Source organism: Panthera tigris, chromosome F2, assembly GCF_018350195.1.
Source record: "Panthera tigris isolate Pti1 chromosome F2, P.tigris_Pti1_mat1.1, whole genome shotgun sequence".
In the NCBI taxonomy this organism is placed as follows: domain Eukaryota; kingdom Metazoa; phylum Chordata; class Mammalia; order Carnivora; family Felidae; genus Panthera; species Panthera tigris.
This window is the reverse complement of record NC_056676.1, coordinates 60213435-60240310: the sequence shown is the minus strand read 5'-3', so window position 1 is coordinate 60240310 and position 26876 is coordinate 60213435. Positions and strand designations below refer to the sequence as shown.

The following is a 26876-nucleotide window of genomic DNA, read 5'->3' as shown; positions in this document are numbered from 1 at the left end:
ACTGCGTGGGTGAAGGGAGATAAGAGTCACGCGTCTGTGTCAACATTAGAGGGAGGACACAGATCTAAAAGTCTGCAGAGAAAGCAATTCACTTGGCTGTGAGTTTTTTCTTGTTCCTCAGCTTGTATATAATAGAAAAAATGTCACTTAAACATTCTTTCTATTGAATCCAATGTACCTCTTTGTGTACTGCAGGCTCATGTGAGTAGTCCTGGTGAGGACTAGGCCTCAGTGTACCCAGCTTTACTTGGAAGCCCCAGCACCACCCCTGTGCTCCTCTTTTCACGGATCCCTTGCAGTCGTTTTAGATCTTTCTTTCTGGGTGTGACGCCTCCGGGAGGACATTCTTTAAGTTGTGGTTTTTAATTTTTAAAGTTGGGGTAGTAAGTCCAAACCAAAATAGAGACTATCCAGAAATTTCACACAGAATAGGCCCAGGATATATTTTTTGTATAATAGTGAAATTCCGGTGCCTTGTAGATTTTGAACAGCAATTTTATCAACTTACCTGTCTTGTTCATACCCCTTACATTTTAATATTTATTTGCCATATTTAGGTCATGTGAAAACACTTATGACTTTAAAAATACGTTTTTATTAGGGGCGCCTGGGTGGCTCAGTTGATTAAGTATACAACTCTTGATTTTGGTCCAGGTCACGATCTCAGGGTTCGTGAGTTTGAGCCCCTCATTGGGATCCACGCTGATGGTGCGAAGTCAGCTTGTGATTCTCTCTCCGTTTCTATCTGCCCCTTCAATGCGTGCACTCTTTCTCAGTCTCAAAATAAATAAATACTTGTAAAGAAATAAGTTTTTATTAGAGCTTTGCAAAATCTTGTGTGTCATGATTTTCTAAGCTATAGAATGGCAAAGTGGAAGTGGTCTCCTCACCCACCAGCTCTCCCCCTGCCCCAAGTTCTACCAGCACAGAAGCTGTCTCTCCACTTCTCAGTTCTCAGAATTAAATACATTGGAGCAGTGTTAACTCTATAGGGCTACAAGCCGCCTATTCCTCAGTCTCTTCCTAGCTAAAAGGAACACTTATTTTCATTTTTGTCCAAGGGGCTTAAAGTGGGTAAGATTCCGGATGAAGAAGGAATTTGCAGGCTCGCTACTGTTCATAGAGGTTTTTTTTTTTTTTTTTTTTTTTTTTTTAACCTCCTGCATCCTGAAAATACTATTATAAAAGCTATTGTATTCAGGCTATTTGGGGAGAGACTTAGTAAGATTACAGACTGCTTTTCAGAGAAATTCATTTTTAAGTATTAATGCATGCTGGAGGCTATGCTTTAGTCTATAGAAAAATTATTACTTATAATTAGCATATTCAGTGAACAATGTGGAGTCACAACATTTTCACTGTGATGAGCTCTTAGATCTTTCTGGAGATGGGAAAGTTAAGCATCAGAAAAAAGTCATTACCTGGATGGCAGGACTCCCCATGGGAAAAAGCGAAGCACTGGTATGAGAACGTAGATCTCAAGATTCCAAGTCTTTTCTTTTTTTCTATTGTTGCCAATTGAATCTAATTTCTCCTTATATTATAGCTAAATTGTACATTGACCGATATTTTGGAAGTACTGACTTAAAGAAATCATCCTATCCAGTCATGTGTTGACAATTGTCAATTGCTTGTTACTCTCCCCATCTTCTGCTTGTCCCTTTAAAATGAATGGTAAATTTAGTCTGACTCCTATTTTGTTTGTGATATTAGAACTTTTAACTGTGATTAAATCTCATTTGCCAAGTTAGTGATTTTATTTTAATTTAAAAGAGGGAATTTTAAAGCAGAGAGAGACCATCGCAGTGATTCTATGCCATATTTATGTGTTTGATACGAATCTGTTAAACTAGCTGGGAAGGAAGTCTGTTATGTGCCAGAGATACAAAAATTTAAGATAAAAGATAAATTGATATAAGATTGTCATATTTATCTCATACTTCTTCTTGAGGCCATCATATTGTATGTAAAAAGAAAAACTAAAAAACATATAATTCTTGAATAATTACAAGTTGACAGCCATATTTTATCATGAGAAATAGGACTTTCTTTGAAATTAAGCAGATTTGTAATTTCTTTGCCTAGTAACAAATGTTGAAAAGTAAGATTGTGCCCATCTGAGGAAGGTTCTTTTGTATTTTATGATCCTGAATCCTGTTTGCTTTATAAAACCATAGTGCTATAACCAAGGAAATGACAAACATATAACTTTACATTTGCTAAAACCTGATTAAGAGTTTTAAAAATGAAATGACTAGATTCTGAGTTAAGCAAATATATTTATTCCACATAGTTGTGCATTCATTATAATAGAAATAGACTGGATAGTAGGTTGACTATAAAATTTTCTCCTGTATTACCTATTTGCTACTCATTTTTGGGCTATATTGCTTTTAAAGGTTTTAATCTTTTATTTATTATATTCTCAGTTTGCACCTATTTTTCTAATAATACTGCTTTAAGTTAATAATGCACATTATAGTTATTAATTTGAAGGGAGTAAAAGTCTTTCAACCTTTTCATTCTACACATGGTGATTAACTTATAACTCTAATGAAAAATTAATATCTATTAGTTAACACAAAAGAACACACAAGAAAAGAGTTCTTTTTAAAATTTAGCATATGCAGCAGGGGGCACCAAATGAAGGCAAAAATGAATTCTTATATTTTAAATCAGCTACAGCTTGTATTCTGTTCGTATTTAAATAATGTGGTAGTTAATTGTTTCCCCATTCATTTTCCTGATGATCTTAACTTCTCAGTTCTAAAATCTGTGTTGAAGAAGACATTGATAACTATTCTCACTTACTAATTCAAATGAAATTTCTTAAAACCAACCAGTATAGCAAATACACAAATTGTTTTCTTAAACATTGACTATTTTTAAGAGTTTTGAGAAGGGAGTGGAAACCACATTTAATAAATAATTTCGTTTTTATAACAAGGCATTATTATTGTGTTTTTAGTAACTTTTCTACAACATGTTATTTCATCAATGAAAAAAAAGAAAGCTTCGGGGATTTGAAATGATTTGAAAGCTTAAATTCATTTTCTTTATATGTGAACTGAATGAATTTTAAATCTGGAAACCTGTTCCCTGTAGCTAATAAGTTGTTGTGTAACAACTCATTTCCAAAAAGGCTTGTTTTTAATATTTGTGGCGTCATTAAATAGATTTTCTTTTACCCCCTCCTCTCTGTATCGTCTAGTCCAATATCAGATGGAAATGATGCGCAGCCTTCGCCATGTCAACATCGATCATCTCCACGTGGGCTGGTATCAGTCCACATACTATGGCTCGTTCGTCACCCGAGCACTCCTGGATTCTCAGTTCAGTTACCAGCATGCCATTGAGGAATCTGTCGTTCTCATTTACGGTTAGTAGGAGTTTCCTTTATTATTCTTTTCTTCCCTTAATGTTATTACTACTATTTTTGCTTTCTGTCTTTTTGCCTCTAAGAGCAGCCTGGCAGGCCTTCTCAAGTAAATACCAACCCTGTTTCTGCAGCAGCCTCAGCAGCAGCTAAGTCTAGACAGGGTTTCCTTCTCTCTGTTTATTTTTCTTGCTATCAGAGCCCTGATGTGTACATTTTGGAATGCTGGAGTAGCTGCTTCATTTTTATTCCTCCATCTCCCCTCCCTCATTTGAAGGGGCTGGTGGAACTCGACCAGATGTCTAACAAACCCCAATTGCTAGAGTGTCTGGCTCTGTACGTGACTGACCAATCCTAACACAGTGTGCCAAGTTTTTTTTTATACCTCTGACAGCAGCATACAAAACCTGGACTGTTTCTTAGCACAAAGATTTTTTTCTTTTCGGCCTATTTAATGGTGTTTCCTCAAGCTCTCCAGACCAGATGTTCTGTGCTGTATCAGAACTGTAGGCAATTTAACAGCTTTATAGCCTTCCCCCTCCCCAAACACTCACAGTTTGCCATATCTGGCAGACTTGCATATAGTTTCCAGCTGAGAAGTAAATGTAACGTCCTGAGTATCTGTCAGAAAAAATACTAATGAATACGATCAATCTTATGAGCTGCCCCAAAATTGTTTCAGTATGTTAACAATTGGATTACAGTAAAGAACAAGTTGTTAAAGTGTACTTATATTGGCTGGAAACATTGCATCATCAGACCTTGATGAATTTTCCACTTGTTTCAATCTATTTTGGTTTTCATTTTATCACCTATTGCTAAAAGTTTCACTGTGTTAAGTTTCAGACAACATGAATGTTAACACAGGTTTTAGGCGAATATTGGCGTGCCGGAGCCGTTATCATGCAGCAAGTGCTAAGCTCCCTTACTCAGGGGGTATTTAAGCAGCTAGTTTTTGACAAAATTAGTTTCTCTGAAACTAAAAAGACACTTTTGTGATAGCACTTTCTTGTTGTTTTGTTTTTAGAATCTGTTTTACTAAACTTGGGCAATGATTCTTAGGATGGATACATTTCGTTTGCAGGGTTATTCATTTAAATTAGTCGACTGAACTGCACAAGTGCATGCAGTGTATTTTCATATTTAATATTCATTAGTATTTTTCTTGTCATACGGGATGAATGTAAGGTTTAGAACATATGAGATGTTTTCATCAAGAATACTTGTTCAAGTATTCTTCTTGAAAAGTTCAACTTTTCATCAAGAATATTTGTTCAAGCTGAGGAATAGATATGAGAATCGCTTCATTTTGAATCCTTTATTTTTACTTCAGGGAGGAAGTTCCTCTACCAATTACAAGTAGGACGATAGGGTTCCTACATTTTCACTTAACTATTTGCTGGTTCCAATCTGCTTCATGTTGCGTTCTGATCATTTATTTTGATCTTCATTTTGCAAAGATTGTATGATAAGTGACAGTGTGCCTAGAACCAGTGTCATTCCAGCACTGGTAGTAACAAAATTTCTAGTAAATTTCTTTCTCTTTTCCTTATTTGAGATCCCATAAAAACTGCCCAAGGGTCTCTCTCGCTGAAAGCATACCGACTGACTCCTAAACTGATGGAAGTTTGTAAAGAGAAGGATTTTTCTCCTGAAGCGTAAGTGTTTGGGGGCCTGTGAGGCATATGGTAAAGCATTGGCTGTTTTTTCTTTTAAGGTTTTAGTTTGCCACATTTATTGAATCCATGGTGGTGGTGGCGTGGTAATGCTTCTGCCGTGTGGACGGTAGACGTCTTTTGCATGGCCGAGTGCCACTTGATCTCTCCCTTTCCATGTTTAAACTGTTCTGTATGGAATGTCTCGTCTGTTCTCACTATGGGTGAATTCATTTGGAGTGGGAATTAATTAGCTACTGGATTTGAGGAAATAAATGATTAATAAAGGGAGGTTAGATGAGTGACCAGCGGCTGTCAGAGTATGAGCTCTGTGTCAGGCGGACTGTGAGATGTAGGTCTTACTTTCTGAACTCCTGTTTTGTGGGGCTGGGGTTTGGGGGTGGGGAAGATACAAACAGTTTAAGGTATCCATAAGGAATGTGGGTTTTTGGAAATTTTATGGTTGATGGTATGAACAGAATTAATTAGTACAGCTGTTTTATGATCTTACATAATGGCATTGGAATATTTACATTAAAATTAAAAAAATTCAGAATTCTTTCATTTCCTATTAATTATGGGAATTTTGATTTCTTATTAAAGTTAGTAGCTTTAACTTCATTTAGCACAGGTAGGTTTTTTTTTGCTGGTTTCCTAATAGCTTCTAAAGAAATTAAGGCAAAAAATGTTCAAAGCTAACTCATGAACAATTCCTGGGAGTGGTGGTTATAACTAAATTATGAGAAATGGCATTTTTGCTGTGTTCTGAACCATTGTATATAGGATATCCTGTGAGTGTTCTGCTGGTGGTGAATTTAGTTGTTCAGTCGGCTTTTAAAATGAACTTTCCAGCAACTAGAGTATTTCCCTTTTCTAGGGAATTGTTTTAGATATAGATTATATAGCTTTACTTCCTATGGCATTTACATTTTAGTATCAATGAAATTTTGAAGATACTTGATTACGGAGAAAGAATAGTTTATTTTGCCATGAATCTTGTTTTCTGAGCTTTATAACTCAAACTTGGATCGTTTTCAGTGTTATTCAAATCATTCGACTTATGCTGGACTCTGTGAAACTCGTTTCTCTCCTTTTTTAAAAGAGTGCTAATGAAACAGAGATCCTGGAGAGGGCCTGTAATTAGGGAAAATGTATGAAATAGTCAATTTAACACTTACTTCTGACCACCAGATTAAAGTATTTTTAACATGCTTCACAGATTGAAAAAGGGAAATATCACCTTTGAGCACATGTTTGAAGAAGTGCCGATTGTAATTAAAAATTCACATCTGATCAACGTCCTAATGTGGGAGCTTGAGAAGAAGTCAGCTGTAGCAGATAAACATGAATTGCTCAGTCTTGCTAGCAGGTAAGTGGCCCTGTCTCATGAAAAGTCCCTTTTTATCACTTTCTGCAAAAGATTCTTTCACTCTGAATTAAATCCATGAATCAAGAAAAAAATTACCCAAGCACACTTTGAGGTTCTTAAGACATAACAACATGTAGTATTTATCCAGCCCTGCTAAGATCCCAGGAAAAAGGCCAAACTGATCAAATGAAAATGTTTGAATACTAATAATTCCTATTATAAGAATGCTCTGATGCCTTTGCTGTATCATTTTTGCTTTGATATGGTAAATGCCCATGAGAGAGGAGTTTGTTTGTCTGTTTGTTTCTTTTGGGGCTTAGCTTTATTTATTGTACACTGTCCTTAGAGGCTTATGGTATTATGTCTGGATATTTAATAATACTCAGGAGAAAAACAAAAATGCGTATTTGTTTTACTGGTGGCACTTGCCCTTGTTCAGATACAGACTGTATTAGTGAATTTCCAGTGTGGATTTTCAACTAAAATTAGAATTTTCCAAACATGACCCTGGCTTTTGCTGTCTTAGACAGTGGTGACATCATCTCCTCCATTGTGACTCCTTTAGCTATCTAGTTGCTAGGTATTTATTGTGTTGGTAAAGTACTCACTGAGGTGTTCCAAACACATTATTTCCTTTATGGAATTAATGTTTCTTTTCCTGTCATTTATTGCTCTTAACAGAAATATAAGCGGAATCGTCTATGTAGCTCCTCTTAAATGCCCTTTAAGCTTGATGTTGGTGATTGTTTTGTGGTGGGAGGGTGCTAGCAGCAGACCTGTAGAAATTAAATAGGCCGAGTAGGTACTCAATCAGTATGTATTTGTTGAATGACCACGAAGTGTGTTTTCTTAAGCACACAGTTTGGAATCGAAGCTCAGTTATTTGTCATATTTCTATAACCTCCAGTAGAAGCTTGCACAAAAGAACATACAGACCTTGTACTTCTTTGTTATAAGACGAGTGGGATAAACCCGGGAGGACCAGAGAGCCCAGTATTCTCCATGCTCTGGAATGGATAGGACTGTGGTTGAACGGCCACTTCTATTGGATGAATCCATCATAGAGGCCACTAGAAAGCCTGTACAGAGGAAGGAGATGGAAACTGCATGGTAAACGGAGTGTATAGCCAGCTTACAAGGCTAATTTGGCACTAAAGAGTTACTGTGGACTGCAAACATATATTCATAATAGTCCTTTAATTTGTCTCTTTTAGAAGGTCATACTTTTCTTTATTACTTTTACAAACACATTCAGCACACCTGTATTTAAAGCATTGCGCCAAGAACATTCTTTAGCATGCAAGGTTACAATTTGATACATTAAGTATATATGTAGTTACACAGTAATTTTAAATTTATTATGTGAAAGCGTTTGCTCATATAATTTATGCCTTCACCCTTTCTCAAGCTTATTGAGCATACAAAACAAATATAGCCCTTTTGTGCTTTAGCATTACCAGTGAGTTGGTCTGTAATGCTTATTTATCCAGAACAGCATTTATAATAGCCAAGAAAATGCTCCCAGTTTGCCATAGCAAGTAAGTTCCAGACAAATATTTTATTATAGTTTTATCTTCTGTATTTTATGTGAAATAGAAAGAGAGGTCCTTTTCTTTAAATGTGAAATTATTTAAAAGGTAAATTTGTGTTCCTGTTGGAAGGGAAAAAAATGAAGCAACCCTGAGCAGTACCTGTACTAATGGACTGTTATATTCACCCAAACTGATAATACTATTTTAACAGACTGAACTATAACCTTTGTACATCTCAAATTTTAATTTCTTTTCTTTTTTTTTTTTTTTTTTTTTTTTTAATGTTTTTATTTATTTTTGAGACAGAGAGAGACAGAGCATGAGCAGGGGAGGGGCAGACAGAGAAGGAGACTCAGAATCCAAAGCAGGCTCCAGGCTCCTAGCTATTAGCACAGAGCCTGATGCGGGGCTCGGAATCATGAACCACGGGATCATGACCTGAGCTGAAGTCGGACGCTTAACCGACTGAGCCACCCAGGCGCCCCTCAGATTTTAATTTCTAACATTAATAGCATGCTGATGATAATCAGGTCAGTCGCCATGAAATTTTGCTGTAGCAGCTCCTCAAACATTTTGCGTGGTCTTGCTTTTCACAACCCATATGTGGAGACCACTTCTTTGGGTTACCTGATAAATTGGTTCTAGGCTGTGAATAAAACATACTGCATTTCCTTTCATTTAAAACAATTCTGATTTTTAATTTTAATTTTATTGGATGGAAGTTCTGGTAGTAGCTGCTTCATAACAGCCTTCATTAATTTTTAAAAATGTGTTACACAAGCCTTCAGCTTTTCACTCTTGAAAAGGTAATTATGTTATTTCCTCTTTAAAAAAGTAAACTAAGGTGGGCATTATACATTAAGGATAAAGATAAATTGATACTACAGCCAGAGCAGACTACAGCATATCTCTGCATGTGTTGGTTCACATCTGTTTAAGTGAGCTGTTTTCAGTTCTTTGTTTACCTTGACAATAAAAGAAAAGGCTATATTATTGAATTTCCTAATAATACCTCCCTGGTTCAGTATTCTAGTTGAACTGGTACTGAAGAAATCCCTGTACAGTTGCTCTTGGTAATGGACCTGATTTCCTGTGAATGTTATCTGTGAAATAGTTAGATATTATTTTAATTCCTTTTGCCCTTCAAGACCTGTTGTGCAGATTTTTGAGTATTTCTTATTGGATATATTTCTGAAGAACATTGTAGTAATATAAATGATATCAAATGTTTAGAGGCCACAGATCTGTGCTTGTGTTCTTTCACGAATTACATATACTTAACAATACGTAACATTAGTGCTTTATATTAAAGACCTTTTGGGGTAGAGAGGGCGAGTCTATTCCAGTAGAATTGCTCAAATCAGTGTAGTCATTCTTCAAGATTCAAGGTGTGGGAACAAATAATAGATCTCTCTTCATATGGCAATAACTCTCCCTTATGGTTTTCTCCAGTGTCATTACCCTTCCCACCATCACCCAGTTAATAGGGTTTGTGGTGATCTTTCTCTTCTCTGAATTCCTTTTGCACTTAGCGTATAAATGACTTTTTTTTTTTTTTAAACAACTATTTGCATAGTTGATTGTAGCATTTCTTGTATTTGTTCTAGCTCTTTGGGCCTCAGTTCTTTCATTGGTGAAAATGGAAGTGTCAGTGCCCCCTTCCTGAGGGCTGTCCCATCCCTGTCCCTCCTGCCTTCTGGGGGATCTGACTCCATTCTTCAGTTGCTCTGTGTGTTGTTTTCTGTTATTTATTTATTTATTGACTTGTTTTTCCCATTAAAAAAAAAAAATTGACGATGTTCAAGTCCTCAGAAAAATGGAAAGAGTTAAATCTGATGAACACACATAAACTTTTCACCTGGATTTACCAGTGGTATATCCTCCCACATTTGCACCTGCTCTCTTTTTATCTATGTACATAAATGCATGGCTTGTTGTTTGTTGTTTGTTTTTTTGTTTTCCTGAACCATTTGAAAGAATTGCTGGCAGGGCACCTGGGTGGCTCAGTCAGCTGAGCATCGGACTTTGGCTCAGGCCATGATCTCACAGCTTGTGGGTTTGAGCCCCACATCGGGCTCTGTGCTCACAGCTCAGAGCCTGGAGTCTGCTTCAGATTCTGTGTCTCCCTCTCTCTCTCTGCCCCTCCCCTGCTCACACTCTGTCTGTCTCTCTCAAAAAAAATAAATAAACATTAAAAAATTTTTTTAAATAAAGAATTGCTGGCATGACTTTTAACCCCTAAATATTTGAACATACATCTCCTAAAAAGGACGTTTAAACTTGTTTAAGTCTCCATCATCTTTTTTTTTTTTAATTAAAAAAAAAATTTTTTTTTTAACATTTATTCATTTTTGAAAGACAGAGAGTATGAGCGGGGCAGGGACAGACAGAGAGGGAGACGCAGAATCTGAAGCAGGCTCCAGTCTCTGAGCTGTCAGCACAGAGCCCAACTCCAGGCTGGAACCCACAAACTGTGAGATCATGACCTGAGCCGAAGTTGGACGCTTAACCGACTGAGCCACCCAGGTGCCCCTAAGTCTCCATTATCTTAAGAAACAAAATTACAAAAAGAATGCTTTTTGACGTCATACCACTATTATCCATTTCCTTTCACCTGTTGCTTCATACTGACTTGTTTCTGTAGTCATACTTAGTGTTCCATCTGTTCTTTGTTGTCAGAGCTCTCACTGAAGTCACAGAGGACTTCATCACTGTATTACTGGAGGTTGTGGACACTTAAGTCTTTTGTATGTTGATGTCCCCCCTTCTTCCTGAAATACTTTCTTTGGAGCCTCTAAAACTACAACTGTTTTGGTTACTTCTCATTCTCCACAGTGAGCCCTCTTTGCTCGTCCCTTAATTTCAGTGTTCTTCAGGGTCCCCTTTGTGCACTCCTGGGGTGATTTCATTTTATTTCTGCGTCTTTTGCTACCTTAGGCCAGGGCCTCATTATTTCTATTCCTGATTACTTTCGCAGTCTCTTAACTTCCTGCAAAACTTCCTATTCCTCTTTCATTGTAGTAATCTTGCTAAATGCAAATTGTACTTTCGTATTACTCCTTTGCTTAACTTTCTGGCTGGTTCCCCACTGGCCTTAGAATAGAATCCAAACATACAGTCCTTGCTTCCAAGACTGTGCTGTGACCCTTGTCTGCCTCTTAGTTTCACTGCTCTCTTTTCCCAATCTTGCCCTCAGTGCAGTTCTTCAAAGGCATCATGCTTTTCATGCCAGAGTGTCTGAACATGTTGCCTGTGCCCAGTATCTTCAATGTCCCTTCCTGCCTTCCTTGTCTCCAACTCCTCTTCAAAAATTCAAAATTCAAAATTCAATTGTCACATTATCTGGAAAGTCTCATCTCCTCCTACCAGACTATCTTGTATGCTTCTGTTACATCCCTGTGTTGTGTTTATCTGTTTACATTCCTGTCTTCTCACTAGGATGGGTGGAGAGCAACAATGTCTTTTACAGTTCAATACACAGCATCTGACAGGGTGACTGGCAAAATATGTATGTACTCAATAGTGTGTATTGAAAGAGTACATTTAGATGACAGAGTATTGTTAAATTTTAATCTTGACTGTATTTGGAACACAGTGTGACTGTATAATCAGTGGATGTGGACTAAGTACTCAGAGGAAAAAATGAATTAATTACTCACCTTGACCATTGGCCTAGACATTTAATTAGAGGTGACTTAGAATCAAGCTGTTAAGTAATTAGAAGAAAACAGAAACAAATACTTATCTTGTTTCCAAAGAATAAGAAATATTTTAAAGTTAAAAATGATTCACGAAATTAAAATGGGCTAAGATAAATATGAAATAAAATTTAATTTGATAAAAACACTTTTGCAAAAAAGCGAAACATTTGAATGTTTTGAAAAAGCGTCATTAGGTCAACTGGGCTGAGGTTATGTAGGTAGTTCCAGACCTGAGATTAGAAGGTAAATTTATTTACACACACACACACACACACACACACACACACACACACCAGTTCTGTGTTCTTTCATTTAGGAAAGAGCCAAAACTTGGTAAAAAGAATTCAATATATCATGGCTTTTGCTATATTCGCCATGTTGTGCAAACATTTACTACTAATTCCAAATCATTTTCATCACCCCAAATAGTATCCATTAAGCAGTCATGTCATCCCTCCTTTTCCCATGCTCTGGCAGCCACTCATTATTTTCTGTCTCTATGGATTTCTTTATTCTGTACATTTCATATAAATGGAACCATATAGCGAGAGGCCTTTTGTATCTAGGTTCTTTTACATGGTATATTGTTTTTAAGGTTTATGCATGTATCTGGACTTCATTCATTTTATGGCTCAATACTATTCCATTGTATGGACATACCACAACTTATCCATTCATGTTTTGATAGACATTTGGGTTTTTTCCCACCTTTTGGCTTTTATGAATAATACAACTATTAACATACGTGCACAGTCTTCGTGTGAGCCTATGTTTTTAGTTCTCTTGAATAAATATGAGTGGAATTGCTGGGTCATATGGTAACTTTTAACTCTTTGAGGAACCACCAAACTGTTTCCCATAGCAGCTGTACCACTTTACCTTCCCACCACAGTCTATGGGTGTTCTAGTTTCTCTACATCTTTGTCAACACACCAAAATAGACTCTTTAACTAATCTCCTGGTTTGTACCCTCCAGTCTGTTCTCTGCATAGCAGCCAGAGTGGTCATTTTAAGATTTAAGGCAAAATATACCACAAACATGAACAACTCAAGGGCATCATTTAATTGGTGTTGAGGGGTCTCATTCACTTTAACTGTCATTAGTGTTTTGTGGTGCAGCCGATGACTTCCCATGTGGGCTTGTCTGACCTCTGTGTTCCAGCCATGGCCGAGACTTCCTCTTTTTGTTGGCCTCGTTCTTGTGCATCACAGGCATTCAGCACTGATGCTGTCTTCTCCAGGAAGACTTTTGTTTGGCTGATTCCTTCTGATCGTTTGCTTTCAGCCTGTCATCTCCTCAGAGGGATAGTGCAACCATACTGTCCAAAGTGTCTCTACCTTCCCTTCCCCGCTTCTCCACACCTAATCATTTGTAGGCTCAGTGAAGATAGAGACCGTGAATGTCTCATTCATCATTGTCTCTATTTGCTAACACTGAAGTCGGAACATAATAGATGTTTAGTAAATACTTGTTTGAAATGAATGAGTGAATACTATTTGTTAACTAGTTATTTTTAGAGTACGTGTATGCAGTAGTAGGCTTTACCATGGTAGGAGTTAGTTGCAGGCAGAAATCAATGAATATGGTGGTCATTTTACAAATCATGAGCATCATTTTCTAAGATGATTTTGGTAAATTAGCTGCAGTAGAAATTTCTGGAGAGGAAAAGAAGTGTGAATGACTGTACTACACATTCTAGGGAGGGCAAGGGGAAAGGAGCCCTCTTCCTTTCCTCATGTAGCTTTACAGAATAAATGCTGTTGTTCTTTTAGAACCTGCTGGATAGAGAAATCGTGTACCAGAAGTCTTAGTGTGTTTGCATGGTTCTTCCTTTCCATGCGTCCTGATTTAAATGCTCTGGAACACAGTTGGGAAGGGGGTGGTGCTAAGGGAAAAGGTGCAGGAGTGCTGAGCTTAGGTTAAACTTGGTTGTTCAGGAAATAAACATTATAGATATCCTGCTAGATATGTTTAACAGCTTCTACTCTGATGTATGTATGCTCTGACAGTAAGAAACTGAGCTATTTCAGGTGCTCTGGTGGTTACAGTGTGAGTTCAATATGAAAAGTTTAATAACAATCTGATTCACATTCTTTCCTGGACCCTTTGTATGTGTATGTGTGCTCTCATTCTTTTAGCAAATAGCAGCTCAGTTTAATATCTCAGAAGTGTTTAGAGTAGTGGCAGAGCTATAACTTTAAAGTATGACATGCCAGTATATTTACTTTACATTTCAGCAATCATTTGGGGAAGAATCTACAGTTGCTGATGGACAGAGTGGATGAAATGAGCCAAGATATAGTTAAATATAACACATACATGAGGAACACGAGTAAACAGCAGCAGCAGAAACATCAGGTTGGTGTTATGGAAAAATTCAACAGACATGGAATTCATTCCTAAGTATGGTGCTTTAAGAGTTATATTCAAAACTATCGAAATTATATTTGATAACGCATTGACTATTAGCTGGTAACTATATCATATTTAAAAAGGTTATTCTTTATATAGTATGTTCCTCACATATTATTTCTAAGTTGTACTTTAAAATACCTGTCTTAAAGAATGCTGGTGTATTAAGCTCAGATTGTGATGACAGCGTTATGCAAATAAGAGATACATTTATTGAGAAAATCAGAGGCAGAAGAGATTCTGGAGTGTCACAGCTCATTTCTTTACTAACTGTAATTGGTTTGGTAGTGGCTCATTGCAGCATAGTTAGCAATCTTCAGTTCATTTGAAAAACTGAGCAATTGTGATTAAGAGCAAGCAATTTTGATAGGAAATAATAGACCAACCGCTGTGAAATAGATAGTATAATACAGATAAAAACCCTAGAACTACCTGAATATTCTCACATGCACATACACACTGCTATGGCCATTTAACCTTTTCTTTATTAGTGTTGCTTGAAGGCCACATGATTCTCACAGTTCCTGGAATATTGTTTTTAGGACTGTATTGTTCTGAGGAGTTCTTATAGATAATTATAAGATTATAGAATTATAGATTCATGGATAAGTTGATTCCAGAATGTTCATCTGTGAAAGTGTTTGTATGTGACTACTGTGTTTTCATTAAAATGCACTTGAAACTAGGTGTTGTTAACTGTATAATTCTCAGCACAAGTATAACTAAGGGGTTCTGAGAATATTACACTCAAAACTTTTTTTTAATGTCAGTTGTTCGTATATAGTGAAATTTAAGTACTTTGTGTTTCTATTGTACTTAGAATTTTAAAAACACATATAAATCTATAAAGTATATACCTTTTAAAAGAAAAGATGATGGGTAGTAAAAGTGGCGATGGTGAAAACACTTATAAAGGGTAGCAGGGAACGACGACAGCAGAAAAGACCAAGCATGATTCTGTCCTCCTGCTGCTGCTTCCTGTAGGTGAAGGTTGCAGCCTGGAGTATCAAATTGTGAGACCGTTGATTCTGGAAACCAGTCTTACAGATATTTTTTACAATTCTAATATGTCTTAAAACTTTGCACATGATGCTTATTTGTACCACCACCACCATTCGTAACCCTTTTTAGATTTGTCTGACTTCTCTCAAATCCCCTAATGAGTATAGAAATCTTTGCAAAGGAAGGTACTCCCCCTTTTTAAGAATCCGACGACCTAAACTTTTTACTGGCCCACCTTGGTTTCTCATTACCTGACATTTTAAGGGCTACGTGTGGGATATTTTCGCTCTGCTGTTGTAAGCAACCCACAAGTGTTACCTCTTGATTATAATTTGCTCTGTGAGTTTGTAGTCAAGCCATACCTTTAGATGTATCTTCACCTTCTCTTCAGAGAATCACGGGAATCTTCGTTTGGAAAGTTTCTGAAGCGTTATCTAAGCTAATATTCATTCTTAGCTATAGGGCTAAAAGCACAGCTGATCAGGAGAAGTGCTTACTACTGTAATAATAGCAGTGATGATGTTACAGTATTAACATCATCAGCATTATTGTTGTTTTGGTCAGTAGGGGTAAAGTTGAAAAAATTCCCCAATGTGATCGTTGATTCCTTTACTTACTACAGTTAAGATAAATGTTACTTGTAACGCCGTCATTTACCCTATTGTCATAAATGGTAAAATCACTCCCCTTCACTCACCAATTATGAACTTCTTTATCTTTTAAGCCCCCGGTTTCCTACATAACCAGTTTGCTTTTTGCATATCATTATAGACTCTCAGAGCGACACTTGAGTTTCCAACAAAGGCATTTTCTTTATTGCCATATTCATTAGCTTCTTAGAAGCAGGAGTTACCATGGGTTACCATTTTTAAAACTGAAGTTTGAATTCAGAGCAATGGAGTTTTGCTGATCGCGTAATTGACAATGGGTCTGTTTTTCTCCTCAGGTAGGGACAAATAACCAAATAATTTCTCCTCTGAATTTTAGTATCAGCAGCGTCGCCAGCAGGAGAACATGCAGCGCCAGAGTCGAGGGGAGCCCCCACTGCCTGAGGAGGATCTGTCCAAGCTCTTTAAGCCACCCCAGCCGCCAGCCAGGATGGATTCTCTGCTCATTGCAGGTACTGTCAGCTGGTGCAAAACATGGCTACTCTTCTCTCTTCCTTAGGAAGCAGGAGACAAGGAAAGATCTATCAACAGAAAAATACATCATAAAAGCTAGTGTATTTAAAATGGTTGAATGATGAATTTGAATCTAGCACATATACTCTCTGAAACTTATGAACATGTCAGTCTTTGTTATTTCTAAGTTTCTTTCTGCACTTCACTCCTTGTTTAAGCATTTTTTGAGATGGCATTATAAACTTTCTAAAGTGGAAAGGTTTTATTTGAGTCATCTTTCATAGAAACCAAGAAAAAAATGTTTACCTTCTCATAATGCAGAAGATCATTTAACTCGAGCTGCTTACTTTTCATGTTCCAGTCCAGCACTGAGCCCATGTCTGTCTGTGGGTGTTTGAATTGAAAAGGATTTCCCTTGGGGCGCCTGGGTGGCGCAGTCGGTTAAGCGTCCGACTTCAGCCAGGTCACGATCTCGCGGTCCGTGAGTTCGAGCCCCGCGTCAGGCTCTGGGCTGATGGCTCGGAGCCTGGAGCCTGTTTCTGATTCTGTGTCTCCCTCTCTCTCTGCCCCTCCCCCGTTCATGCTCTGTCTCTCTCTGTCCCAAAAATAAATAAAAAACGTTGAAAAAAAAAATTAAAAAAAAAAAAAGAAAAGGATTTCCCTTAACTTTGACTTCTGTTGTAGCAACATGAATGCAATTCTGGATGTACTTTGTGTGGATGTACTTACCATTTAACACTGCCTTTCAGTGGTTGGTGGAGTCTTGTGTCCTTTGCTAGGACTTGATTGTGCTCTTATTTAGCCATGATAACCTGATTTCTGTGTAAATGCTGTTAAATACTGTTTGATTCGATCAGCTAGTTGCCTGTGAGATATATTTGAGTAAAAATCCTACTCAAAAGATGATCTTCCACAATTTATTAATTCTGTTGGTACATTTTCAGTGTGGGGGGAGAATTCCAAATTCCTTAAGATTTTCTAGAATACATATAAGTTAAATTTGGGAAACTGGGACACGTTTTCCTTACTTAAGGTCCAATTCAAGCAGAGTTGTATTTATTATATTTTCAAAGCACATTGCACAAATGTTGCATTAGATTAGATCATTAATTCTAAGACTTAAAGAGCAGTGATGTATTTCTTTCTTCACATGGACTCTCTGCTTCTGCTCTATCTTGGGTTAGAAGAGGAAGAAACCCTTAGTATTTCTAGAGCACAGACTGAAAACTACTGTACTTGTTCATATCTGGGTCAGGTAGGTCCATTTAGTTTGCAGTTCTGTGATTTGGTATCTGGATCTCTTTTGTGCCTGGCTAAGAAGAGCCAGTGCTGTTTTCTCACTTGTCTTAGTACAACGTGCGTCTGATCAACATAGTCAATACCTTTTGATTGATAGCTAATATGTACTTAACTGCTGTTTTTCTTCATTCTCCGTGCAACCAGGAGTGGAAGATAGCCTATATTCAAAAGAACTTACATTCTTCATTATAAGGATATGGACAAATGGAATTGATTCTTATAAACTCTTGATTCAGAACAAAACAAAACAAAACTCTGATGATCCTGCATTCTGATTTTCTTGCTTGACTAGTGTTTTAGGTCATTATAATTTATGGAACATTGTGACTCTCTTTCTCACTTTCCCAAATGCACAGGCCAGATTAACACTTACTGCCAGAACATCAAGGAGTTCACTGCCCAAAATTTAGGCAAACTCTTCATGGCCCAGGCTCTTCAGGAATACAACAACTGAGAAAAGGAAGTTTCCAGAAAAGGAGTTAACCTGGACTCTTGAGATCACATTGGGCCACTTCTTGGAAGAAATACACTTGCATATTGAAGTCTTTCCAGCTAATAATAAAATAATAAAACAACCTTGACTGCCTGCTCATTTGATTTTAGACACATCTAGCCTTTTATTTTTGTTTTGTTTATGCTGTTTGTCTCCAAAAGATAAAACAGATTTGATCAGAAGCTTCATCAGGCTCAGACCTGCAGCCTCCGTCACCTTTTCTACTACCTCTGAGGTGCCACATTTCAACATAGAGTCCAGTGCTGCTTGTCCCAACTCCTGACCCAGAGGCCCTGGCACACTGTGAATTCTTGTGCTTCGTTCTACCAAATTGGTGCCCCTGGAAGGCCAGGCCTTGTGTGCTTGCCCAGGCAGCCCGCATCCCCAAGCCTCAAACTGCTGGGCGTGCTTCTTATTGGTCTGTTGTTTCGTTTCCACAGGTGATGGTCTGCCAGTACCATTAATGCCAGGTCATTAATTGGCCACTAGAATTAAGGGAAAAAAAAATCACCAAAGGAACCGTATTTGGTATGAAAAAGAAATTCATTCTGTGTATTTATTTTTTATTTAGGACTTCATGTTTATCTTTCCATACCATGAAGTATAATTCTGCTGACATGGTGTTTTATAAGTGGGGAAAGAAGAATTGGAAGAACAGTACTCCATGGGGGAGGGGGGCTTTTAATCTCAGATTTGAAAGATAATCAGAAATCCTGCTGTGTGTAACACCAAAATCCATGAGGGGTACAACTGGCATAAGTGTGCCTGTGAGACTCTATTTAGTGATTTTCATCTTGAAGACATGGCCCATCGGAAGATGATCAGAGAGAATGGGTTAGGGATAAGGAGAGTTGAGAAGTCTTTTTTTTTTCCCCTGGCAGCATTGTTCTGGAGGTACTGCTGAGGCTCTGGGAGCAGGCAGCTGGATGGAAACCTGACCTTTTTCCCTCTGGGGTGTACTTAAACAAGTTGCTTAACCTCCATGTGCTTCACTTTCCTCATCCAAACAAGATGTGAAAAGGGGACAGGCATATTGCCCTGTGGGCGGGTGTGAATATTGAAGAAATTTATCGAAGATTCGGGTGAAGTGCACAGAATGTTCAGTGGTTGGTACGTAGTGGAGGCTCAGTATGGACTGTGATGACGGACGTACTCTCAAGTTCTCTGGGATGTTGGGTTGTTAGCAAGCTCTTGCTTTTAAAAAGCTGTGGCCCTTGAACATTCTCGAATTCAGGTACTTGCTCACATGAATTAATTTTTCTAGGATAAATTCCTAGAAGTGGACCTGCTGGTCAAAGATTATATAAAAATTCTAAGGCTTTTTAACTGTATTGCCAAATTACCTTCAAGCAGTTTGCACTCCTGCCCATGCTGCTGCCTGATGATTGGAGTCAACCCGTATTTGAGTGTGGTCATATTAGGTAGAGGAGAGGTATTGATAAACAAAACTGGTCCTGGTCTCCGTCCTTGTGGATTGTATACTCTGTTGGTTTATTTCCTTGCATTCGAGTTGCCTAGATTTGGAATTCTATTGTGAGTTAAACAAAGCACCCTTGAAGTATCAAAGAGCAAACTAAAAGGAAAGTCCTTTCAAACGTAAACTTAATTACTGTTTTCTTCATGGTGTAAGATTAATGTAACATGATTCAATTATATTCTTTAAAGGTGTGGTTATTTCTTACATTCCATATGATTATTTCGATACACATAACTGAGAGTAACACATAACTCAGAGTAACACACTTAATGGAAGATTTCAGTGGTTTTCGGGTTAGGAATTACTGTATTGGGAAAAACTGTTTAGGGAAACATGTCAATGGAAATTAAATCTGCACAGTATGTAGTGTTAAGGAAGAGCTTCTGTTCGGTGTTTGATTTGAGTGCTATATTCTGACATTTTTCAGGAACAAATACGTATGGTTCATCTTCTATAAATATTTGCAGTTTCTTCACGTTGAAATGAGAAAAGCTCATAAACTGAGTACCGGGTCTAATAAATCACTCACTTACCCAAGAACAAAAAGACAGAAAAAGCTAGCATGTTAATCTAATGGAAAATTAAATGTGACAAATCAAAAAAGTAAAATATACCTGAATTTGACCCCATAATCATTGATAATGCTTTGTAAGGTTCAAGTAGATGTAGGACTATTTTTAATTGAAAATACCTGAGAGAATGAGTCTTTAGCCTACCCCAGATACCTTGTTTTTTAAAATACCGAGGTAAACGAAAATAACCTTTCCTCCATTTTTGGAAACTTGGAAATTCGGATGTGGTTATCTAATGTTAACTTAATTATTTTTGTTTTAATTTCAAATTTTAATGTTTTCTAAAATGTTTCTACGTTGTTCACACTGTGTTTTTGTAACACAGTCTTTGGAAAACCTAATTGAAACCTTCATTTCAAACCATACTGGCACTGAATGCTGGAGTGGATATTGGAGTGTTGTGAGAGAATTATTTGAATTTTAAACTCCATTTTATAGTAAACATTTTCTCATTCATATTAGATGTATACCATTTATTAATTTTTTCCCTTAATCTCATTGGGCCTCTTTTTCTATGATCTATCATAGAAATGGGGCAAGGGTGTTTAAAGAGAAAATACTAAACTGGGGTCAAGCCAGATAGTTGTAGGGCTTATTTTAGCAAATGACTCAAGTGCCCATCTGTAGAAAGCATGATCAAGTCGTCAGTGCCTTGGACAGTGCTTTGGTCCTTCTCAACAGAGGATTCCTTCTGTTGTGATAGTGGTTAGTAGATAAGTAGGGGAAGAATGAAGATCCTGAGCCTCTTAAATTAATGTTTACAAAGATGAGAGAAAAGCAGTGGGTGGTTTCTGCATCCCGTAGTCTAAGACTGCGCAGTGGGAAAGTTAGAAGTGGCTTACTGTGTGGTGACTTCCAAATTAGAATCTGAACCTCTTTGCATGGATTGGAACAGGGATATTCCAGATTCTTGAGACAGGGAGGGAGAGACTGGGGAGCCAGAGCTACCGGGAAATTACAGTTTGCTGGAGCAGACAGCTGTGGCCTGATACCCGTTGACTTGAGCTTTCTTTTTACATAGGAAAAAAAAAAAAAAAAAAGCCTGGTTGGCCTTACAGTAGAATACATACATAATGGCTATACCAAAAGTTCAGTAGTGATTTTAGGGATAAAAATCCTGCAAGCAGAAATGGTTTCCAAGAGCCACCGCTACCAGTTTGGGGAGTTTGGGCCAATCCATAGGGGTTTGAGCTGTCCTAGACAATTCTTTGATTACCTGTATTCTTATTCTCAGAGGCTGTTAAGCCCTCACATCTGCTGTCACATGATCAGTTTATTAGCGTCACAATTTGATTCAGTACGACTGATGTTAATATTTGGATTTTCTTACAACTGTGGGTTAGGCAACCCATTTTCAATTCTTTGATTGAATTGATGGCAAGCAGTCTACTAAAGATAGGATGTAGCCTCAGAGTCTTACTAACTTAAATATCTCCTGGAACATTCGTGAATTGAGGGGATAGTAGATGGGGTACTGAATCCATCCTTACAGTAGGGTTTGCTGGAAGCCCTTTTCAGTAGGTTGCAGATACATACTTAGTTTTCTTTCTAAGTGTATCTTCCCCTTCAGGGAGAAAAAAAAAAAAAAAACTATAAGAAAATTCTCATCCACTGGTGTTCTACTATAAAAAAGGTAAAAAATGATGTTCTCTTTTAATCCCCAAATTACTGTTTCTACATTTGGACAAAAGTGAAGGACTCTAGCACTTGTTCATCAGACTCGTAACAATACAGGGTGGCCTGTTTCTCCCTATTTAAAGTTTAGTTGATTGCAGTAGGAAAATACTGCTTCTGGCATCTGTGTCAACCGCAAGACATAAACTCAGGTGTCACTTCTATTTCCTTCAGTAATATTTTTTTTTCATTGACCCCTTTCCAGGGCACAGCCATTTCTGGCACCTTCCATCTTCCTTTGTGAACATGGAGGCAAAGGATTTGTTTAACTTTTCAGCAGTGTTTACCGCTTCTGACGGTAAATGGTCCTTGCCTTTTCTTCTTGGACTGTAGTCTCTGTTGCCAATGTTTTACTTTGTATGTATTGGAAACAGCTCTTATTTTGTCAGATCCCCCGAGTAATCTTTCCCCACCTTTGTTTATCTTGTCATTTGGCTTTCACTTGCTTAACTCATTCCTAGATTCAATCTGCCTATGATTTGTTAGTTTTGATTCTTGCCCTTCTCCAGTTTGAGGTTTTTAAATTGCATTTTATTTTTTAAAATAGTCACAAAGATTTTAATTTTTCCTTGATCTGATCATGTATCTCTGAATGTTATAATCCTCCAATCAGGCAGGCAAGTGTCCCTGTAACCTCATCTCCTACATCACAGTGGTGAGGGTCTATTTTTCTCTTTGATGCGTGCAGCTCCCATTATTGGTAATGAAAGGTCTTCATGTGCATTAAGGGGAAACTAGACCTCTAATGAGATACAGAGAGGAATTGCAGCTGATGATTTCCACTTCTAGCCCACTGTACTATAACAGAAATGCACTCTCAGGAGGCAATGGGCCAAAGAAATACAAAATGCATGTGCTGCCTACGTAGAATATCTAGTCTGGTCTTAATGGACGGGTGGTATTGTTTTGGTGTTTAGTCCATATTTGCCGAGGGGGACCTTTATTATGGAGGCAAAAGACTCAGATACTTGAAGAAAGTGAATAGACTAATTACACTGCATTTGAAATAGCTTTTAAGGATGATCTCTTACATTAATATATTATTTTACAGTCCACAAAGTACTTGTATATTTTCTCATTTAGCATGGGAAAGGAGGACGCATTATGAAGCCAATGTACTTGGTACTGAGAATCTGAAAATACTGAGGGACTGAGAAACATAATATAATTCCTGCTTAAAGATGATAAAACCAAACCGAAAAGGTGACTGACTAAAGCAGACCAGCTCCTAGGTGGCAAGTGCTTGGTATAACTTGCCTTCTCAACACAGCTCAAGGAAAGTAGTTCTCATTTCAACATGGGTTCCCCTCTGTGGTGAACCACTCCCCTCCCTCCCCTCACCACTTTCAGGGAACTGTTTCACCCTCTACTGCGGTAATTCACCACACCCCCTAAATTTATAGGCTCCCAGTGTCCATGTTTGTAATTGAACCCTTTCTGATTATGTACAAGACAATGAGAATCAGGGGTTCCAGTGTCCATTCAGGCTCATTTCTCGAGTAGAGCATATCTAACCTCTTGTAACCATTTGTGTTATAAGGCTGAGTAGCAGAGCAGAGTGTAGGGGAAGAAGCCGAGAGGAGCAAAAATGAAAGCATGCTTCCATGTCCTTAACACTTGGGTTTTCTGTTTGCAGTCCCTTTCTGTCCCTGTTTGCATTCCTGCCCTTGGGTCTCGAAAAGCATATTTGAATCTTACTAACACTGCCTTTTTGTTTCTTCAGCACCTTAGAGTTGGTTTCTGTTGCTTTCAACCTCAAAAATACCTAACCCAAGTCATGTATATGCCAAGGCTTGTTTGCTATTAGGCCTAACCGATTTGAGAAGACACAAACTTAAGAGGTAACAGGAGAATAAAAGTAACTTGGCAAATACATTAATAGAATTTTAGAGCAGGAGGGCACCTAGCCTGATGTCACGGCTACCATAAACCTCCCATCCAGAGATGTGGGAACAGGCTCCAAGAGCTTTCACTATTGTTTCCAAAATAGCCTAGATTGTTGACTCCTTTTTAGTGTTATTCTATGTGTCAGTATTTTTTCTTTCTTGATTTGATATTTGTATGTGTTGCAAAATGATCACCACAGTAAGTCTAGTTAACAGAATCTTTTTCTTGTGATGAAGACTTTGAAGATCCACTCTTCAGCATCTTTGGAATATGCAATATAGTCTGAACGATAGCTACCCCGCTGCACATTACATCCCCATGACTAATAACTGGAAGTTTATAACTTTAGGATTTCTTATACCCATTTTTGCTCACCCTGCAACCCCCGTCAGCATTTCTTAAAGAGCTCAAATGCCGCCCAGTATACACTGAATCTTTCTGGTAGGGAGATGCTCTCTGATGACACCATGGAGTTGAGGTGTGTTTTCTACAACATTTGGAGCACAAAGGTTGCACGTTCTCAAGAAGGAACAAGGAGTTAAAGGCTAATTAAAAACCTCTTGGATACCTGGGTCATCTTGACTGTTCCATCTGGGAAGTGGATGGAAGAGGTGAGTTTTTGCTTCTTTGCTGGACATTGGTGGTGTCAGCAGGTGGTGGGGTATTCTAAATTTGGTCCGAGATGAAAACATTTCAGGCAAGTGAAACTAAGCTAGATTCTTTTGACAGTAAAGTTACTTCTTTAGAGATGCAGATGTCAGTTTTATTAAAGTATAAAGCAGCATTGCAAAAAAAAAAAATAGTTGAGGGTGTGTGTGTGTATGTGTTTTTAACAGCTACTCTTAACAGAACACTTTGGAAAAGTATAACTCACCTTTGCCTCTGCCTTCTAAACTTGAGATAGAATGCTGTGTAGAGTCCATTCCCTCCCACTCCCAAACTTAGAGAAGGAGGGAAGCAAGAGCAATTTGTTAAGAACAAAGACATTTGCATCTGTGATGTTCACGTCATCCTGTTCATGCTTCTGTGAATTCACAAATGTACAGAAATTCAGAAATCATCTCTGGTAGGAGAGGAAGAAAGGGAAGGTGTTGATTTTGTTTTTTGACGAAGCCCTGATGTGGCAAATCTCAGATGACAATCTCTCATCTTGTTTCAACGGACTGTGGCAACCGTGGGGCGCTCTTCTGAAAGTGATTAGAGCTTGGCCATGCAAATCCTCCACGGATTCTGAATAAATTCAGTGTTAGCAGTAAATCATTGCTCCCGATTGAAAGTGCACTTGGACAAAAAGATGATTTTCTCCTGAGGTTCTCTAGTACTAGATGCTTGCCTCTCATTACCTTTCAGAAGAAAAGTCAATCAACCTACCAGCCAACCAGTAAGAGTGGCATTTTTCCTTAAAGAGAACTGAGTGCTACTTACCCTGTTGGTTTAGCACTTTTGAGTCTCTGTGTCGAAGTCGGCAACTGGGTTTTAGCTCTGCAAATGGAGAATCATTGTGGGATGAAAGTAGAACATAAACTTAACACTTTCGAAAGGGTGTTCATTCAGCAGATAAATGTGCCAAATACCGTGTTCAATACTGGGAATGAAAGTGCACTAAGCCCTGGCCCTCAAGGGGCTTACCCAAGGGCAGTGGTTCTCTAAGTGTGGCCCCTGGGGTAGAATCACCCTGAGCTTGTTGGAAATGCAGATTCTCAGGCCTCGACCCAGACACACCAAATTAGGAGCTTCTTGGTTGGTGCCTCACAACCTGCGCTTTAACAGCCACCCTGGGTGATTCCTGTGCTTGCTGGTTTGTTCTGGAATAGTGGTTCCTGGATCTGGCTCTGTGTCATTAATGCCTGGAGAGTTTTTGAAAAGTTAGATCGTGAAATAAGGCCCGGGAATCTTTTGTTTTTCTGTTTTTGTTTGTTTTTTAAGTTGCCAGAGATGATTTTGGGAAGGCGGCGTAATCAAGTGACCACTTTTATTAGAAATTAGGAGTAATAGGTCGTGGAGAAGGAAAGGCATTCCAACAGAGCCAAGAGAACCCAGGCTTGCCGAGGAGGAAGCAAAGACTGGATGGAGCCACAGGTCCAGGGACTTGTGTGCCATGTCGGGGCGGTGGGGGGTGAGAGGGAGTCTCTGGCTCCCAGCAGGGCAGACCAGGTGTGCAGGGAGCCTGATTCAATAGCGGGGCTTTGTTTACCCAACTGTGATTGCAGCAGCCACCTGCAAGCCGCGGTGTCATGTACTACAACAGAAAGGACAGCAAGAGTGAGCCACTTCACAGCGTTGCACCAAACAAAGCCTTAGTGACATGAAATCTGTGTTGAATCTCGGCAGCAGGATGGAGAGGAATTGTGACAATCTGCCTCCTACCTTCACCCTCAGCTTCCCCTAACTAGGGTCAAGGAGCCGGATTTTTTAAAAAGGAAAAAAAGAAAAGGTTCAAATATGTATTGTTATTATTTCTTCTTTAGCAAAAATGTAATTGTTAAACACAAGACCTGTAATTTATGGCGAAAAGTATATTGATGTTGGAATAAAATCACCACACTGTTCTCTGCCTTTGTATTCAATCGAAATCACATGCAATTCTGTTTGAACTGATATCTCCAAAGTAGGACCCATTTAATCTTTGGAGAAGTTTCTTGTGCATTGAGCACCATTGGTAGTGTTAGACCAGAGCATGCAAAATGTTCGGCATTCAGAGAAGGGGTTTCTTGAGCACCTTTACAAAATTGGCAGGGAGAAGTGCATTTTTAGCAAACTGCAGGATCTCAGCCTGAGATTCAGAGTAGAGGCTGCATGGACCGCCTGGGGGAAGCCATATCCGCATACCTGGAGGCAATCGAAACAAATCATTGGAGACATTAAAAATAGAGTTCTCTTTCTTACTGCCAATATTCCCTTTCTTCCTCTCTACTTCAATTTTTTTTTTGGTAGTGTTTTCTGAAATGCTTTTTTTTTTTTTTTTTAAGAAGCATATAGAAATTTAGATTTAATTTGTTACAGCTTGCATTTAAAACTCTGGAAAAATGAGAAATAATTGGAAGATAACAGTAGCAGCTGCCTAACCAGTTGTTTCAAAATATGGCAATAAAATATTAAACTTGAGACTTGCTATTTTTGTGCATGGATGTCTGTCATTGGTTATGATAGATTTCTAACCTCCCTACCAAGTTAATATTTTAGGAGGGGCTAGGGGAGGATGCTTATGACAAGTTGTGGACTTAAATATTATTCCTGGAGAAAATTTGTAATAAATGAGGCCCTGACTGTAAACTTTACATATACTAGCAATTATTCTCTTTAAA

The 26876-nt window shown here is 38.2% G+C and overlaps 1 protein-coding gene across 2 annotated transcripts in view; it reads left to right on the top strand.

The window, feature by feature from the left end:
- The window catches only part of EIF3H (eukaryotic translation initiation factor 3 subunit H), a 99504-nt gene extending 81460 nt beyond the window's left edge, over positions 1 to 18044 (top strand). For both annotated transcript variants that reach the window (XM_007075570.3, XM_042972642.1), the window contains exons 3-8: positions 3212 to 3379; positions 4935 to 5034; positions 6251 to 6400; positions 13872 to 13992; positions 16036 to 16168; positions 17825 to 18044. In XM_007075570.3, coding sequence (XP_007075632.1) covers positions 3212 to 3379; positions 4935 to 5034; positions 6251 to 6400; positions 13872 to 13992; positions 16036 to 16168; positions 17825 to 17922 — 770 coding nt within the window. In that variant the 3' untranslated portion in view covers positions 17923 to 18044. The remainder of the gene's footprint in view (positions 1 to 3211; positions 3380 to 4934; positions 5035 to 6250; positions 6401 to 13871; positions 13993 to 16035; positions 16169 to 17824) is intronic.
- Positions 18045 to 26876: the final 8832 nt, after the last annotated feature.